Raw genomic sequence first — 13,428 nt, 5'->3', positions numbered from 1 at the left:
GGGGTGCACAAACTTTTGGCCATATAGTGTATAGTCATATGTATGTGTATATATGTTATGCATTTTTACTATGGAAAACTGGGTTAAACTATACCCTTTAAAGTTTGTGCTAGTTAAGGAGACTCGATAAATAAATAAAGTAATAAAGTAATAAAGTCAGCTAATCAAATTTTAAAATGTTTATTTTAAATTTAAAATAAACATATTAGAAATTCCATATTTGGCTTTGTGTAAGTGGTATTTCTGAAAAATGATCATTATATTTAAGAGGTAAATTTATGAAAGTGGTCTGTCTGAATACTGGATTCTGATTGGCTGGAAGGTGTGTGCTGAATGCGCAGGTAGTTCCAGTCAGTTTAATCACCGTTCTAAATGAATGCGCTGCCTATAAACAACTGTTACCATAGCAACGTACAGTTACAGTTAAACCCAAGCTTCATTATTAACAGAGACGCAGCACAGATGCATGTAATTCACACATACACACACACACACACACACTCTCTCTGCATTCGAATAAATGTAATCTTATCGCACTACTTTATCTCTGTGTGTGATTCAGAGTGACAGGATTCTAGCTCTAATGAGCCGTATATAAACAAATAATGAAAAATAATCCTTATTTTTATCCTTTCAGGAAGATTTTGTCATCAGTGACAGCTTTAACTTGTCAGTGCAGGAGCGGGATAATCCACAGCTAGGTGTGTGTTACACGATTTTAATGCATGCCGCTTTGTGTCAGCTGATTCTTTATCTCCACGTCATGCGTTAAAATCCTGTAATGCACACCTGGCCGTGGATCATCCCTTATATATATTTATAAACACACACACACACACACACACACACACACACACACTGATCAGCCGAAACATTAAACCCACTGACAGGTGAAGTGTATAACACTGATTATCTCATTACAGTGGCACCTGTCGAGGGGTGGGATCTATTCAGCAGCAAGTGAACAGTCAGTTCTCGAAGTTGATGTGTTGGAAGCAGGAAAAATGGGCAGGCGTAAGAATCTGAGCGACTTTGACAAGAGCCAAAATTGTGATGGCTAGACGACTGGGTGAGAGCATCTCCAAAACAGCAGGTCTTGTGGGGTGTTCCCGGTATGCAGTGGTTAGAACCTGCCAAAAGTGACATCACCAAGAACAGGACGTCCCTCCAAAATTTACAAAAGGACGACAAAAACTTACCAGGGAGGCTGCCAAGAGATCTACGGCAACATTAAAGGAGCTGAGGAATATCTGACACGTACTGACGACTCTCTGCAACAATCTCTCATGTTCTTCACGTCTGGGCTGTGGGCTAGGGCGGCTAGATGAAGCCCTTTCTCACAAAAAAACATCCAAGCTCAACTAAATCACCCCCAAACCATGTGGCAAAATGTGTTATGGTCTGATGAGACCAATTCCAAAAGGTATAATAATCCCATAATTCCAAAAGGTAAGTTTGGTGCAAAAAAAAAGCACATCACCAAAAGAACACCATCCCCACGGTGAAGCACGGTGGTGGCAGCATCATGCTTTAGGGCTGCTTTTCTTCAGCCAGAACTGGGGCTTTTATCAAGGTGGAGGGAATCATGAATAGCTACAAATACCAGCTGATTTTAGTGCAAAACCTTCATGTGTCTGCTAGTAAGCTGACGATGAAGTATGACACGACCCAAAGCACACATCTACATCAACAAAGGGAAGATCAAAAAAAGGGAGATCAATGTTTTTGAATGGCCGAGCCAGAGCCCAGACCTGCATCCAACTAAAAAAATCTGTGGGTTGACCTGAAGCAGGCTGTGCACAGGAGATGCTCTCACAATCTGATGGATCTGGAATGTTTTTGCAAGAAAGAGTGGGAAAATATCGCCAAGTCAAGACACGCTGATAAACTGAAAATCTCATGAGATCAGCAGTTTCTGAAAAACTCCAACCTGCCCATCTGGCACCAACAGCCATGCCACGGTTAAAGTCACAGACATCACACTTTTTCTTCATTCTGATGTTTGACGTGAACATTAACTGAAGCACTTGACCTGCATCTGCAGGATTTTATGCATCGTGCTGCTGCCACATGATTGGCTGATTAAATACCTGCATAAATGTGCAGGTGTACAGGTGTTCCTATTAAAGTGGACGGTGAATGTATCTACAGATTATTTCTGCTTTATATGTGTTAGAATATAAGATAGTATATATGAGGAAATATATAGATATATAAAATAGATTGCTGTTATTGCAGCTTTACACTGCAGTTGCTAGCAGTTTATAATGTATGCTTTTAACACAGTGTGTCTTGTGAAACATTTTTCAACTATTATTGGAACAAAAAAAAAGAAAAGTTGAAAGCATTTATTGACATGAGACGAGTCCCGTGTGATGACGTCATGTCCTGCTCGGTGGTTATTTGCTTATTATGTGTATTATTCAGAGATACAGAGGAGCTTTGTTTGAGTGGAAGGCCGGTGAGTAAGCAGTTCACTCCCACACTGCCCTTGGGGACTTTCCGAAAGTGAAAGTTAGCGCAGAAGTTTTAGGGGAAAAATGACGTTTCCTAAGAACAGAGGTTTTGCAGAAGTGTAATGCCATAGTTGAAATGTCCGGCCATTTCCTGTAGAAGCACGCGCAGCTGTGTGACGGTGGAGTCATGCTGAAGTGGAGTGTGTTAGTGTATGTGGTCGGGGTGATGGTGGCTCTGCTCCACCTGCATTACACACACAGACGGATGCTGACGGAGCTGCAGAGCGTCAGGACCGAGTGCAGCAACTTCTACTGCTCCTACTGCTGCTTAGGGGTGGGTGAGTGGAGAAACCTGTCTGTCTCTCTGTCTGTCTGTCTGTCTGTCTGTCTGTTAGTGCCAGCCTGGGTGTCAGAAAGCGGGTCTGACGGTCAGTCTGTCAGACAAACACACAGGCAGACTGTTTGCCTGTCTGTCTGTCTGTCTCTCTCTCTCTGTCTCTCTCTCTCTCTCTCTCTCTGTCTCTCTCTCTCTCTCTCTCTCTGTCTCTCTCTGTCTCTCTCTGTCTCTCTCTGTCTCTCTCTGTCTCTCTCTGTCTGTCTGTACGACTGTCTTTCTAACTGTCTGTCTCTCAGCCTGCATGGCTGCTTGTATATCAGTCAGTCAATGTGTGTGTCTGTCAGCTTGTCAGTCTGTCTTTCTGTTTGTCTGTCTGCCAACCTGTGTGTGTGTGTGTGTGTGTGTGTGTGTGTGTCTAATAACCAGGTAAAAGTTTAAAGATAAAAGGTTACACTCTGAACAATCTGCCTCTGACTCCTATTTTCAGGTAAATTTCCACGACACTCGTCTCTTTGTCCATCTGTCTGTGCGTGTGTGTGTGTGTGTGTGTGTGTGTGTGTGTGTGTCTGTCTGTTTGCCACCTACCGTTTTTCGACCAACTCAGGCACACGCTTATCAGGTTTTTTTTTTGTTGTTTTTTTTTTTTTTTAAGACAAAGCTACCTGTGGAAACACGTCCCCGTGTTTATTTAATCGCCACCCACACGTGAGTTTTATATCAGAAGAGACATGTAAAAATGTTAGTACTGACTTTGCACAATGAAACTAATCAGATCCGGACAGGGCTTTAGACTCTCATGTCACCGAGCTGCACACAAACGTATTAATCAAATAATTCCTGAAATCAGCAGATCAGTAACCAGATTTTGTTGTATATGTAAACACAAGGAGTTCGTGCGTGTGTGTGTGTGTGTGTGTGTGTGTTTCAGACCTCTGTGACGCTGGCGTGTGGGAGCAGCAGAGGAAAAAGAGACGTGTCCTCACAGAGAAAACTGAGACAAAAGAGACAGAGTGAGTAACACTAAGCTTCACACTTACAAAAAGATTCTGGATCTAGAACCAGAAAGAGATCTTCAGTTTGTTCTTCTGCTGGAAGTGTTGAACTAAACAGAACGTCTTTACCAAGCTAAGAACCCTTTCTACGAGAGATTCAGTCTTTCTGTCTGTCTTTCTGTCTGTCTCTCCACATTACATATGATTCAATATCAAAATATGTTGTTCATCCCTCTCTCTCTCCCCTTTCTTCACCTCTCTGTCTCTCTTTCTCTCCCTTTCTCATTTTCCCTTTCTGTCTCTCTGACTCTCTCGCACTCTCTCTCTCTATCTCTTGCTCTCTCTATCTCCCATTTTAGTGGTATGTCTCTCACTCTCTCTCTCACTCTCTCTCTCTCTCTCTCACTCTCTCTCTCACTCTCTCTCTCACTCTCTCTCTCACTCTCTGTCGGTCTCTCATTTTGGTGGTCTGTCTCTCTTTGTCTCTCTCTCTCTCTCTCTCTCTCTCGCACTCTCTCTATTTCTCTGTCTCCCACACACACACACACACACTCACTCATGCACACACTAATCTCATTCCTGAATGTTTGTGCCATTTCTCAGCAGAACAGCGCACATTTCTGCACCTGGTTCCTGCCTCCACATACTCGTACGGTACGCACAGATACACTCCTGTCACTTGTAGATAACCGCTTCACTGTAAAGTGTGTGTTCTGGCATGTTAAGGAAATTAAATATGTTACACTCGACAAATTGCTATGTCCAATAAAGTTTTCCTCAGAACCACTCATGCTTCCTGTTCTGTTCCCGTTTCTTCCTCTCCTCTTCAGATGAACGTGATACGACCGTTCTTTCCTGGGCAGTTGGGCGTAGCCAGGGGGCGGGGCTTCAGGTATCCGGGGAGTCCATCGTCGTGGTGACCGAGGGCTCGTACTTCATTTACAGTCAGGTTAGTGTGGCTTATTCTGTAGATTATCATCAAAGATGTGAAAGAACTGGTTCCTCGTTCCTGTGCTGCAGGTACTCTATAAGGACCCCACCTGGGTGATGGGTCATGTGATCACCAAGCGGCTGAAGGGGGCGGAGACTAAACTGATGAAGTGCCTGAAGAGCATGCCCAGTAACGTGAGCGTGCCTCTCAACACGTGTTACACTGCAGGTGAAGCTTCACTCACATGTTCCTAAATATGCTAAAACCGTTTGTGTTGCACATCACGGGTCACAATAATTTCACATCATTTACAGCAAGCTGCAAAAAAAAAAAAGAGAGAAAAAAACTGTGTGGTGTTAGTGTTGTGAATTTCACCTCGACTCGGGAGCCGAGTGTAGACTGCAGCGAGCCAGGAGAAAGGAGGTGGGCGTGTCTCAGTGCTCGCAGAACTGAAGTGCTCACTCTCTTTGCATCAGTTTCTCAGCGCTCTCATGAACATCTCTGCGTGCTCGCAATTTAAAAAAAAAAAACAAAAAAAAAACCTGCGCTCACTTGCTTTGAGGAAGATGCTGTAGTTCTTCCTCCTCTTAATATTTTCACAGTTTACTGTCTGCTTTGCTTTGATCATTAATCGGGAAATATCTGTACGTCCAGATCGCTGTCGTTTGAATTCTACACTGGAATTTTAATGATGCTGTTATTCCTATCAAACACAGATCAACTCACAATTCTCAAACGACAGCCAAAAATACAGACTACACCTCACCTACTTTCAAGCATTTGTTAGATTTTTGCCCAATTTTCTCATTAATTTAGTCTTGGCTCTCCTCTAGCATGCGACAGCTACCATCCCGGGAGAGCGAAGGCTAACACGTGCTTCCTCAGAGTCACGTGAAACCGCCAACCACATCTTCTCGTCACAGAGCAGCGTAACACACTCGGAGCACAGCGCTATCAGCCCTCTTCTGCATGCGTGATCTCACAGACACCCATGATTGGCTAGTGTCGCTGTGATTGACAGGAGAGTGAGCGTATGCCCCTCCCACACAGGCAGCGCCGCTCTCTTGTGTTCCCGGCCAAGGATGCCTGTGGCATCATCAGGATTTGAACTCGTGACAAATGTCACCTAATATTGACCCCCATATGCTGGCCACATATCCATCCATCCTTTCATCCATCCATCCTTTCATCCATCCATCCTTTCTCTGTACCGCTTATCCTACACAGGGTCGTGGGGAGCCTGGAGGTTATCCCAGGGGACTCGGGGCACAAGGTGGGGGACACCCTAGACGAGGTGCCAACACATCGCAGGGCACAATCTCACACAATCACACACACACACACACACACACACACACTACGGCCAATTTAGAGATTCCAATCTGCCTACAACGCCTGTCTTTGGACCAGGAGGAAACCGGAGTACCCAGAGGAAACCCCTGAATCACAGGGAGAACATGCGGACTCTGCGCACACGGGGCGGAGGCGGGATTTGGACCCTTAACCCCGGCAGTGCGAGGCAAATGTGCTTAGCGCAATATCCTGTATCTCCTTATCTGTTACAAACAGTTGACGATGACAGCGATAAACTATGAAACTGCATTAATCTGGTCTACAAAGAGCAAATCGCTGTCAATGTGCCACAGCCATGCTCATTCATTTTACACACACACACACACACACACACACACACACACACACACACACACACACACACACCGTAAAGATTGTGATGTACCCTATAAGCGAGTATCCACACACACACACACACACACACACAGTTGAGTAATGCCTTTTGGGATACCTCATATCTCGGCAAACTTTGCAAAATATTTTTCCATCTATTAAAGAAAACTGCTGTTCCTCTCTTCACTTCACTGTGTTTTAATAAACACTTAGCAAAAATGTAAAAATAAATAAATAAAATGTACCAACGCATTTTCAGGTCTTCTTAAAAACCATCAGGCTTTTAAACTTTAACTAAACAACAGTAAGATCCCAAACCAATGACTCAAGCATTTCCTGATAAGCCAACAAACCCCAAAATGCTGAGCGTGTATGTTTGTGTGTGTGTGTGTGTGTGTGTGTGTGTTTCAGGCATTCACTTCCTGGAGTCAGGGTCAGTTCTGGAGCTTTCTGTCCCGCGGCAATCAGCTGAACTCGTCATCTCGGCTCAGGCCACCTTCATGGGGATCTTCAGTATCTGAGCTTCGGCCTTCGCACGCATGTGTGTGTGTTTGTGTGTGTGTGTGTGTGTGTGTGTGCGCGCGCGCACTTTCAGTAGTGAGAACATTTCTAATGAGAAGGAAATTAAGGAAAGTTCACAGGAAGGTTATAACTACTACAAAAGACTTTAATCACACTTGCGCGCACACACGCACACACAGAGCCCTCTATTTTTCTTTCTTGCATGCAGTTAGTAGAAACACCCAGTCACACACACTCTCTCTCTCTCTCTCTCTCTCTCTCTCTCACACACACACACACACACACACACACACACACACACACACTGTATTTCTGACAGTAATTCACCTCTGTAAAGAATTTGTACTTTTTTATCTGCTGCTCCATTTTCGAGGCGATGGAGACACCCAGTGGACAAATAAGGAACTACAGAAACAACAATCAACAATGATATCATCACATCATGTTATCCTGTAACACATGAAATATCTTTTTTACTAAACTGAGCAGTCACCTGTGATCATGTACATTTTTTTTATTTTCTTACGTGATAATGTTTTTTTTTTTCATCAGACTTTGACCTGATAATTAAATGTTTAAATGTCCTGATTTTTAAATTTCCTCCTGAACAAATATGACACAATGATTTGTAAAATCTAGACAAATTTGTACGTTGGTTTCAATAAAACACAACACCAGACTCTTCTGTGTTTGATTCACTCTCATAATCGATAAATAACGATTATAAAGCCCCAAACTCTCCATTTGTTAAATCAGTCGAATAATAAATGAATCACTGTTAAAAAGGATTTTAATATCTCTACAAATCTGAAGTATAAATATAGGAATGAAATCATTAATCAGCTTAGAAAGCTCTGGGATTCTTAGAGATGCTGAGAGATTGATTTCTGAAGGAACTGACGATAACTAGCAATATGTTAATAAAAAGGAAAAGAAATAAAGGGAACAGGTTTTTATTTGAGTTATTATATTATAGTTTTGTTTACAGAGTAATAAATATAATAATAAATAAATTCAGAGTTAAGTTAAATGTGAATAATAAGGGTTTATGTGTCGGAAGTGGAAAGTCGTAGCATGCTAGCCTGCTAACTGTGCTGAGAGATGTATATTTTCCTCCTCAAAACAGCGATCTGTAAAGTCAGTGCTATAGATTTAAAAAGGAAATATGTCTGTATTGTATGTTGACTGATATAAAGCAAATACATGTGTGTGTGTGTGTAAATACAGAAGTATGTAAAGAAGAATCAAATCAAATCAAAGTTTATTTATAGAGCACTTTTTTTAAAACAACAGTTATTTACCAAAGTGCTGTACAAGATAAAACAAATTTTACACATTAAAAAAAGTAACAGACATTAACGCTGACCAGATACATAAAACAGCTCTCATACTGAGTTAAATGCTAAAGTATAAAAATAAGTTTTAAGACTGGGTTTAAAATCAGTAAGTGTTTGGGCCTGCTTAACATATAGAGGCAAGTTATTCCAAAGTTCTGGGGCTGCGACAGCAAAAGCCCGGGTCACGGCAAGCCTGCTTTTTAGCCTTGTTCGAGGTGCAACCAAGAGTTAACGGTCAGCAGACCTACGTGCTCTCGCTGGATCATGCGGCTGAATTAAATCAGAAAGGTAACTTGGTGCCAGTCCCTGTAATGACTTATAAACTAAAACCTTAAAGTCAATTCTAAAACGAACAGGAAGCCAGTGAGGAGATGCCAGTATGGGTGTAATTTGTTCGTGTTTGCGCGTCCCTGTTTGTACCCTCTGTAAACGTTTGAGAGAAGCCTGATTGACATCTACATACAGGCCATTACAATAGTCAAGACGGGTCGAGATAAAAGCATGTATGACCCTTTCAAAATCATTAAAAGACAAAAACAACTTGACTTCAGATAATTGCCTCAACTGGAAAAAACTAGATTTAATTACTGAATTAATTTGTTTATCCAATTTAAAGTCACTATACATTATAACTTCCAGGTTTTTAACATTTGGCTTTACATATGGTTTTATAACACTCAAATCTAAATATCATGACTTCTGTTTTTTCTTCATTGAACTTTAAAAAATTTGAGGTCATCCAGGCCCTAACCTCCTCAAGACAGTCCAACAATGGTGCTAAAGAGATTACATCATGTCGTTTCAAAGGGAGACAGAGTTGTGTATCATCTGCGTAGCAATGAAACGAGATGCCGTATTTCCTAAAAATGAACGCTAATGGAAGTAGATATAATGAAAATAAAACAGGTCCAAGAATGGAACCCTGAGGGACACCACACGAGAAAGATGCAGAAGATGACACAAAATCCCCAAAGCGGACTGAAAAACTTCTGTCAGACAAATAAGATCTAAACCACTCCAACGCAGCCCCCCTAACTCCAACGCAATGCTCCAGCCAAGAAATCAGGATGTTATGGTCTACAGTGTCAAATGCAGCCATAAGATCCAGGAGCACGAGGACAGCATAATCACCTGAGTCGAAGAAGAAGTGTTCACTGTTCATGCTGTGAGCGGCCATTTTGATTTGCTGTCACTTGCTGAACTCAGGGTTGAGGCAGGCGTGAGTTTACGAGTTGAGGCAGGCGTGTTCTCTGGTTGTTCCTAATCGGAGGTCGGAAATTCTGAGTCGAACGCAGCATTAATACTGAAACTGTGAACATCTGTATTAAACAGAGAGAACTACAGACTGAAGTGATAGCTTTAGGACTGCAATTCGCACAAACAGTTTTGCACTCGTCTCCATCAGTGAAAGTTGATAACTTCAACAAAATCAGCTTCATGTGGAAATTGTGATGAATTTACTGGTTGTGCAATTGCACTTGCTGACCATGTAGCAGACAGTAATAGGGAATTATTTATAATCGCGCTCTCCGCTGCCACCCAGATGTGGATGGGTTCCCTTTTGAGTCTGGTTCCTCTCACGGTTTCTTCCTCATGTCGTCTCAGGGAATTTTTCTTCACCACCAAAATGTACATATTTGTGTAAAGCCGCTTTGTGACAATGTCCGTTGTTTAAAAACGCTATACAAATAAAATCGAATCGAATTGCTCCACAGACGGACGGAGTGCGCGCACAACTCTGCACAATTCTGGAACACAATTAGAACTTTCCTGAAGTTCAGATGATCATCCAGGACCACGGCTCTCAAAGCCAAGGGGTCTGTGAGTTAGTGTTTTACTTTATTACAGTTCTGCATCACCATCCGCCATTACGGAAGTTATTGTGCTTATGAATAATGTCAAACGAAATCTAATGACGATTTTAATAAAATGGGTTCTATAGATGGAAAGTTAAGAAATTAAAAAAAAAAAAAAAAACTTACAAAACCCAATAAAACTGTATGCATTTTTTTGAATGTTTGTGAAATAAAATCTAAATGAGGGAATCTGTGATTTATTTATTTATTTTAAGTTAAAGGGGTCCCTGATCCCTGAATGGCGCAGCCAGAAAATCAACGTGAGCACGTGCGTAACTCGACTCTGAACACACGTAACTTTCCCTGAGTGATTACTGATGTCACTTCACTTTCGAACTTAGTCAACTCTCAATACAGTCCTTGCAGAAAATGCAGAAAATATAAAATGCAGAAAATATAAATGATCTACAGTCGGCTCCAAAATGAGCTCGTTGTCAGAGTGAGACAGACGTAGTAGAGACGTGTACTGGGATTCTTCTTCTTTTTCTTCTTCCTCTTCTTAATAGGCTTTCAAAATGTAATGTTTTCTGAGAGCAGTAAGTCCTATTTCTCGCCCAAACTATCTTACACACACACACACACACACACACACACACACACACACACACACACACACACACACACACACACGCACACGCACATTCTTCCCTCACTTCTTCCAGGAAGAGCATGTTTTTCTATGCTTGGCTCTGTGTTTAATGGTGATAACCCCCAGATGGTGCGAAAATTTAAAAAAATGTCCACAGAGGGAAATGACAGTAAAATTGAACAGAATCCATTTTTTTATTTGGCAAAAATCAAGAACTTAAATCCTGAGAATCGTCTGAGTTTCAGTGGAAATAAATAAAACTCAGTGTTGGCCATGTACAGCTTTAAAAACAGCATGAATAAGAATAATAAACATTCCTAAGAGCACATGTGTGTGAATAAGTATAATAAATGTTTTCCAGTGAAACTATTTGTAGGAATTTTTTTCCCTCTGAATGTGTGATCGCTTTTTTATGAGTTTCATGTTGAGCTTGTGGTCAAAAACACAGCAGTGTGAACTGTTCCAACATCTACATGACTCAGATGCCATCATAATTACCAGCGTGCTTACGAGGTGCTGAAAGAAAAGTCGTAAAAAAGCTTTGTGGAAAAAGTGTCATACTTGGAGCAGATTTTGGTAAAGAAAGAAATAAAGAAAGAAATAATAAGTCATTCCTGGACCAAAATAAACCACAGATCAACTGATTGTGTACCGGACAACCGACATCCATCATATTTATACTGTTTTAAACATGAAGTTGAAAAGTTTAATGCCTCATGTGTGACCTTCTGCGCTTTCCCAGTCTGACGCCGTCCACAGAAATAAACTCTTATCCCAGAGATAAGAGAGGGTCAGGGGTCAAAGGTCAAACCCTCATATCAGACCCTCCATAAATTCCTAATCTCTAATCAACACATTGTTTCAGAGTGCACTTTCCCATCGTGTCCCATCTGAACCATGTGACTGACACACACACACACACACACACACACACACACACACACACACACACACACACACACACAATACAATACAATAAAGTAGTATAGTATTACATAGGAATAGATTAAATACAGAATTGTAGTAGCACTACAATAGTACTGTATATTATAATGTTTTCTAAAGAAATAAGTATTAGAAATGTATAAAGTGTTATTGTACTTTGTAAACTAATTATTAATATAGTATTTTGTCCTCGTAGCATTATGTAGTATGGTTATATTAGTATTGTCTAGTATAGTACTGTACTATTCTATATGTTTATTTTTATCACGTTATTAGACAATATTAGTCAATAGCAACACTACTGAGAATACTACTATAACTCTATACTTATACAACACTCTTATTCTGTACGCATAGTATAGCATCTTTAAAGCATTATAGCATTATTTAAATACAAAATATAAGTATAATATTAGTACTGTCTAACAGTTTCACACTAGCTGTAGGATTCTGAATAGTCTTAGTACTCTATATTACTCTAGTATTGTAGCAGTAGACTGTTAATACTTCAAGTATAATAATATATTCCTCTACACAGTATAGTATTTTTTGCAGTATCATGTATAATATATATATATATATTTTTTTTTACTGGGCAAAAGTCTTGGCACCCTATATTTTTTTTAGTACAAACTTTGTTATAGATGTTTATTTTCTGACTTCTACATTATTGATTCAGTACAAAAACATTTCAGATTCCAAACATTAGTTTTCCAGCACAAAATGAAACGTTACAGAAAAATGTTTGTATGTCAGTAAAGAAAGCAGCAGATTCCATAAGAGACACTTTTCAGATAAAAACATAATGAAGGCTGCTGGGTTTCGCTGCAGAAATAAGAAGCGAGTCGACAGTCAAAGTCTCCAGAAGAACTGTGGCTGCTTCTGCAAGATGCTCAGTAACACTTCCAGCTCATTTCCTTATAAAACTGCACACACTGCACCTCAGATACTGCTTTATTTATTTAAAGTGAAGGATCGTCACATTAAATACTGACTTTGTGTCATTTATTACTGTTTACTGCTCTTTATAGGATTTTTTAAAATGTAGAAACATTTAATTTCATTATTGTTGAAGGCGTCTTTACTCTACAGCATTTCTTTGCACGTGCTTAAGACTTTTGCACAGAACTGTAATTTATAATAGACTATAACCCACTATAGCACGTTATTATAGTATATATATGATAATATCACACTATTCTACATGTATAGAATTATAGTAAAGTATAAGTATAGAGCTGCTGTATTCTGAAGTGTTAGTAATCTATAATACTCTATAATCTAGTCTTGTATGAGTAGAGTGTTAATACTTTAAGTCTAACAGTATAGTCTCTATGCAGCATAGTATTTTTGCAGTATCATGCAAGTATATAATTTACAGTATACATGTTATTATACAATGCTATATGTACTATAAGTGTAATTGCACACTTTAATAGTACTACACTATGTTATATATGTATAAAATTATAGTATTGTATAAGTAAAGAGTTGCAGTATTCATCATAATGTTATGGTATATATCAAGTTACCGTGTACGTTATTGTACAGTACAATAAAGTATTATATTAGCGTTGTCAAACAGCAATACACCATTCTATAGGTACATGAAGAATTATAGTATAGTATTGTATAAATATAGAGTTGATTTATCAAGTGTTAGTATTCTATATTATTCTAGTATTGTATAAGCACGATATCTTAAGATAAGATGTACCTTCACTGATAAAAGAAACGACAGAAATAATACAAACAATAATAAATAATAATAAAACTT

At 39.9% G+C, this 13,428-nt stretch overlaps 1 protein-coding gene and 1 long non-coding RNA gene across 3 annotated transcripts in view; one reads left to right on the top strand and one right to left on the bottom strand.

Annotated features, from left to right (window-relative positions):
- LOC128317612 (uncharacterized) overlaps nucleotides 1-13,428 on the bottom strand; it is a 48,010-nt gene that overhangs the window by 6,385 nt on the left and 28,197 nt on the right. The window lies entirely within an intron of this gene.
- tnfsf13 (TNF superfamily member 13) lies at nucleotides 2,437-7,603 on the top strand. Of its 2 annotated transcripts, none has more exons than XM_034300536.2 (6): nucleotides 2,437-2,790; nucleotides 3,722-3,803; nucleotides 4,389-4,439; nucleotides 4,616-4,734; nucleotides 4,806-4,944; nucleotides 6,814-7,603. In XM_034300536.2, the coding sequence occupies exons 1-6, from the start codon at nucleotides 2,644-2,646 to the stop codon at nucleotides 6,921-6,923; spliced, it is 648 nt and encodes a 215-aa protein (XP_034156427.1). In that variant the 5' UTR covers nucleotides 2,437-2,643; the 3' UTR covers nucleotides 6,924-7,603. The 2 variants fall into 2 exon arrangements, with proteins under 2 accessions (XP_034156427.1, XP_034156428.1); XM_034300537.2 differs by having other exon boundaries at nucleotides 2,439-2,790; nucleotides 4,392-4,439.

The sequence above is a fragment of the Pangasianodon hypophthalmus genome, chromosome 27 (assembly GCF_027358585.1).
Source record: "Pangasianodon hypophthalmus isolate fPanHyp1 chromosome 27, fPanHyp1.pri, whole genome shotgun sequence".
Taxonomy (NCBI): Eukaryota; Metazoa; Chordata; class Actinopteri; order Siluriformes; family Pangasiidae; genus Pangasianodon; species Pangasianodon hypophthalmus.
This window is presented reverse-complemented; position numbering and strand designations above follow the sequence as displayed.

Bases quoted from the DNA above. Each gene is read 5' to 3' on its own strand.
- tnfsf13 (XM_034300536.2), top strand. From the start codon at position 2,644: ATGCTGAAGTGGAGTGTGTTAGTGTATGTGGTCGGGGTGATGGTGGCT. The intron at 3,804-4,388 runs GTGAGTAACACT...GCCATTTCTCAG, and splicing joins ACTGAGACAAAAGAGACAGA to CAGAACAGCGCACATTTCTG. The intron at 4,440-4,615 runs GTACGCACAGAT...TCTCCTCTTCAG, and splicing joins TGCCTCCACATACTCGTACG to ATGAACGTGATACGACCGTT.